Consider the following 6,000-nt stretch of genomic DNA (forward strand, 5'->3'; position numbering starts at 1 on the left):
ACTGTTTCACCACAGGGACGTCAGTAATCGGTTGATGCGGATGCCTGATGGCTTGTGTGTGTGTGTGTGTGTGTGTGTGATTTGTATGGGGACTCCCCGAGGTGCAGCGCTACCTGGATGACCTCTCCATCACAGAGAAGATGAAAGAGGCAGCATGCCGCTTCATGACAAGGGTTTTGCAGAAGAGAGCGCGTCCTGTAGCTCAAAATAACGGGTGTCTATTTCAGAACATCAGTCAAGCACCTAGACAGTTGTATTGATTGCGAGAGTGTCCACAAAGTCCAATCTGTGGGGACAGCCACAACAAAAACAACAAAAACAAGACTAACTGCTTTCCTGTCTGGACTGTCGTTACTGAGACGAGTCGAGGAGCTGCTGATGGGTTTTCCTTTTCTGAAAACCGTGGGTCATATAACATATTTTCTACGTTCTCTCTCTATAGAGTGAAATATGTACGTGTACCTGCCCTCACTGAGGCTGATTTTCGAAGCCTATCAAAAGGCTGACCAGATTAATCAGAACCAGATATCTCAGCCTTGAAACTCTATTTATTTCTCACCAATAAGGTCACGTGTGTTTGAAATCCCTGATTTGGATTTTCATAAACCACAGGAACCTATCAAATGCCTTCTCCTAATGGGATTTTGGTGCGGGAGAGTGAGCGGTTTTCAAACTTTATGGAGAAAAGGCTGTTTAACGGTGAGATGAAATGGTTATTAGATGAAGTGGCTGAGATCTAATGTCCTTGTGTCCTTGTCTATATACCTCAGTATCTCTGTCTGGTTCACAAACACAGTCAGTGCTCGTCAACAAACACACTTTCATTCAGAAAGTAATCTTTTTTTTTTATTAGATTAGAATTATTAGATTCTGAAAGTACCTATTTGTAGCCTGAGCCACAACACATTACCCTTAATGATGCCAGTGACGCGCGGCCTTTTGGGAACACATTTGTCCTGAGGGTCATTCTGGCCCATGCAGGCAACTTGACCTGTGATGATCCAGCAAACAGGAACAAGACGATTGACCCGTCAGAGTCAATCAGGCGAGACTCAAAAACAAAGCTGCATATGGCAGCGTAGCAAAAATATGGACTTATATTAAATAAAAAGAAAATGTAATCATTGAACAGCAATACCTTTTATTCACTGGTCAAATAAAAACCACTCCTACAGCGACAGAGTCTGCAGAATTGCTTCAAAAATAATTGGGAGCAAGCACTTTGGTATTAAAAAAGAAATCAGGCTTAATCCACTTTGTATCTGTCTGGATGTATGTGATCCTAATCAGGGAAATTTAATTGACTTCACACGTCGTCCATTGTCCTTGTATTAAGTTCCAGTCTTGGAGCTTCTGACCGTAGTGGTCTGCTGGTTCAATCCAGTCTCCAGGATCATCATCATTACAGAGATACATCTGCGATGATAATGTAATTGAAATGTCTGCATATTAATGTGCTACAGTTTTGACTTTGTGTGCAGCATAAAATAATCTCTGCCAAAAATGCATTTCACTTATAACTTAAATGTTTTCTTCTTTTGCACACCCTTTGTACTGCTGTCACTTTATGTGTTCGTGCAGGAGTGGCATGTGTGTGGGGGGGCCCTTTTCCAGAGTGTGCCCAGGGCCCCCCTTATAATACAACATTTGACAAATGCACTACTTTTAAATTTTTACAAATTTATAAATGTAACATTTCCTATGGTTTGCAGAAAAGTTTTTCCCAGGAGACCAGGAGGACTGGTTTGATCAGGATCAAGTGCTTTTACTACAATATTACCTGTTTTTTTATGAGAACATGCATCTCCAAGGTGCTGTTGCTGCTGCAGCTGCCAGATTTAAATTCTCGATTTGCACAGGTCCGTCACAGTCACTGTCATGTGATACGGTAGGAAATCTTAAAAAGCACTCTGCTGGAACGGGTGCTACTTCAAATAGTCATTACAGCTTCAACATGAACCTTACGCTCCACATTCAAATTAACATTGAAGTCTGAATAAAAAGTGAGAGACCAAACATCCTTAGAAATATGTCGAGATAATGTTGATAATTATTTTTTAAGATATAGCACATAGTTGGGACATTATTGATTCTTTCAGTTGTGCCTCCTTTTACAGGCCTTCTCAAACCACAGTTCCATTTGACGGGGCTACTGACAGTTTTCTCTCTTCACAACAAAACAATGTGTGGATCCTTTCGCCCCCTCGCTAAACAAGGAGTGTGCTGAATGCCGTCTACTGTATGTAAAACACTGGCTCTGGCTCTGCATAGGTAAAATCATACACCCCTGCTTTAAAACTGTCAACTACTCCTTTAAATCTTTAGTGTCGGCTTTCTTTTAAATGAACATGTACCTGCAGAGGGAAAACAAGAGCGCCTGTGTGTGTGTGTGTGTGTGACTGCAGAGAGCTGGAGCTCACAGCACAATAAGAGTTGTAAAAGGAGAAAACAAGGGAGACGGAGGCAGAATCCAATCGTCCTCAGAGGCTGCACTTTCACTGCCACTCCAGCACAATCACGTCTGAGGGTGTAAAGCAATGTCAGAAAAGGCTTGAATGGCACTGAGGGGGAAGCCTGACAACAATGAAACTCTGCTCCTTTGTGGGTTTGTGTGTGTGCACATTTGAGAGCCTGAGTCACATACAGAAAGGAAGCTCATCTTTTTTGTTTTCTTTGTTCGTCAGTTTAATTTGTATTCTAGGAGCTGGTGGCTGGTTAGTGCTTTATCAGACCTGAGACTGACAGCAACTGTGTTGAGAATACATTCCCTGCCTGCTGTGTCTGTTCTCCATGGGCACTCACGGCGATAAACACACACACACACACACACACACGTAGGACATTGCAATGACTTCAGTTCTTCTGGACAGCCGAAATAAAGTCGTATCTCTCACGTTAACATAACTAGTTCAAGTCTTACCCTTAACCTCAAAACACGAGTTACATCTTAGCCCTAAACCGGTCTTCAGAAATTAGGTTCTGCCTCAATAGGGATCAGATTTTCAGTGATTATGCCAGAAAATGTCCACACACATGACATTCTGTGGTAAAGAAACCACAAAGTGCCACTAGGTTTGTTGGATTTTCGAAACGATTCCTCAAGTAACTTGAGTCATTACAATACAAAAATAAAAAATCTTTGAGGCATTTGACTACTGTTTAAACACAGCACTGTGCACCTTGAACGACAACCGTGGCACACACACACAGAAGAAGAAGAAGAAGAAGAAGAAGAAGAAGAAGAAGCGGAAACACAACACAGAGCGAGCTAACGTGGACACAGCGGAGAGACGCCAGCGTCTACAGCAGAAACTGAGAAAACAAACAGCGATGAGGAAAGAAGCAGCAGCAGCAGCAGCAGCAGCAGCAGCAGCAGCAGCAGCAGCAGCAATACTAGCGCGAGCATTCATTAAACCTCAGAGCGACTGTTTTCTGCAGTGGAGAATATTGCATCAAAGCACAGGACCAGACTGACTTCTGAGCATGTGGATATGTTTACTTTCCTTCATTTTAACCACATATAAACTCACTCGTGTACACACACACACACACACACACACACACACACCTGAACAGCAGCGACAACAATGTGATATTTACTGTTCAAAGACCATTTAAAACCTCTTCTTCCCTGCGTCGCACGCAGCAACACACACATCATAAAGCCTTGTGTAACTTTAATAAACACAGACATGCTGCATGTTCACAGAAAGGTCAGAAACTCGACTAAAAGCTCATAAAAATCATTCTTAAGTTCACCAAACACAGTTTAAACACCAATCGATCAAAACCAGCAGCAGCTGAAAACACTGTATATTATTTACTTTAAAATGCAATAGTTCTTTAGGCGAGGGAAATCCTTCATTAATGCTGGGTTCCATCTGCATTTACTCTGATTCAGTGGCATCTACAGTGATGCTTACACTTCTGCTGGAATCTCACAAGTGTTATCTTTATTTTGATACCAAGACAATTCACATAATTAATAATAAATGCAGAGATATAGGTTAAAAACTCTAGATAAATCTATAACTATCAGCAGTTTGAGTTAAGATAAACACTGACAGCTGCTGACTTTTGTTTGTTTATTGTGTTAGTTAGTAAGTTAGGCTCATGCTAAGCTATTTAAAGGTCATTTATTTTAGTTTTTTTTATTTCTTTTTGCTTTGCCAAAATATGTTAAATGGGCAAACAATTCAAATGTTTTTATGGTGAATTTAAAACAGCACATTTATAAAAGCACATGTCAATTATATGGTGACAATTAGAAGAAATGTGAATTAAAATGTCAGTTGACGCCTAAACCTAACATGTCCACTCAGGGGTCACAGCGTTCGTCTGGAGCCCGGCGGAGATGCAGCGTTTGGAAGATCAGACGTGTTTGACGACCATGTTGTGGCGCTGAGTGAGCACAACACTGACTTAATGATTTCCTGTGTCAGAATGAATAGGACGCCAACACACACACACACACACACACACATATATAAATGCAGACACACCAATCAATGTTATCCTGGAACTAGAACTAGGGTCAGCTGGACTGACCTGAATCTAACAGCAGAGATATTATTGACCAATCAGCCAATCAAAGATGACCTCGGAGCAGATGAACATGTAGATAATGTAACATACGTGTGAAGTGATAACACGCTCATTAGTGTCTGGTTATAACACAGATGATTGAAGAGACTGGATTTATAGATTCAATAACAACGAGATAAAAGAGCAACATTTTTAGAGAGAGTTAATTAAAGTTCATTATTGAACTCTGGCTGATTGGAATGGTGGTTCGGAGGAAGTGGGCGCCAGTGCTGTTCCAGGGAAGCGGTCTGATTTTTAATAAGTTCTTGTCAAGTGAAACATAGCAGAGATATTGGAGATAAAGCCACAGACAACTCAGGGGGCTGTCCACACAAAAACAAGAGCCCTGACATGCTACTTTATGACTTTATGACATCCCAGAGTGGGAAAGATCTCAAACACCACAGCAATATAGTGTGGACAACCAAAGATGTCACAATCCTCTCTGTTCCTGTGATAGATACATCGTAACGTCTACTTACTCTACTCCCCATCTCCTTATTCTCTGCTCCCTGTCCTCCTCAGTGGACAAAGACCTATGCTGTTTTTGGAGAAGACACACCTCCTCTCCTCTCTGGACAGAAGCTCCTTCACTGCAGAGATACACAAGCTTCTCTAAGCTGACCTCCAAGAAGAGCCAACTATCCTCTTCAAAAGCAGTGAAGCAACAGCCTGCCTTAGGATCACACTGCGCCGAAATCACCAAAAAAATGGAAAGTCCGAATTTGAGTCCAAATGGGACATAATGTGCACACATGCAGAAATGTAAAGGATGTGAAGAACACAATGCTCTGTGTCATATACGACAACCTTGAGCTGGTGTGTGTGTGCAGGTGCTACTGCAGCCAGGCATGACCAGCTCAGATGAGCAGATGGCTTCATCTGTGAGCTCCTTCTCCTTCTCCTTCACACCATCCATCCCTCTCGTTCTCCTCATCCAGTCCTCCCTTCACAACCCGTCCAAGTCCTGGCCAGCTGTCGACGTTATTCTGCCTCTCCTCTATTATTTTTATATCATCACAGTCTCCGTGACTCATGTGCCGCATGTATCCGCCTCTGTGGGTTCTCTCGTGGGGAACACAACATGATTAATGAGCAATAAATGCTCTTGCTCAACCATATACAAACTCATTTAAGTTTAATTTCCCCATTGGATGTAGTTTGGGAGTGTCCATATCTTGCCAATCAGAAGTGAAAGCTGCACGACAACGTCTTGAATATGAGCGACCAACAATTCCCACAGTCTTCAAACCAGTGGCATTTGGCACCGATTGGCAGAAATTAAATGTATTTCACATAAATATGTTTGTTTATGTTTATAATTATTTCAAAAATAAAAGAGTTTGGCTTTTGTAGCCTTGATAGAAAACCTTTTATGTCTACTTCTTATGCTTATATAAGTACCGAGCCCTGGAT

At 41.8% G+C, this 6,000-nt stretch overlaps 1 protein-coding gene across 1 annotated transcript in view; it reads right to left on the bottom strand.

The window, feature by feature from the left end:
- LOC122758628 (seizure 6-like protein) overlaps positions 1-5,503 on the bottom strand; it is a 35,480-nt gene extending 29,977 nt beyond the window's left edge. The window contains exon 1 of the mRNA XM_044012892.1: positions 5,425-5,503. Within this exon, the coding sequence (XP_043868827.1) occupies positions 5,425-5,503 (79 nt within the window). The remainder of the gene's footprint in view (positions 1-5,424) is intronic.
- Between the last annotated feature and the right edge of the window lie 497 nt (positions 5,504-6,000).

This window comes from Solea senegalensis, linkage group LG21 (assembly GCF_019176455.1).
Source record: "Solea senegalensis isolate Sse05_10M linkage group LG21, IFAPA_SoseM_1, whole genome shotgun sequence".
Lineage (NCBI taxonomy): Eukaryota > Metazoa > Chordata > Actinopteri > Pleuronectiformes > Soleidae > Solea > Solea senegalensis.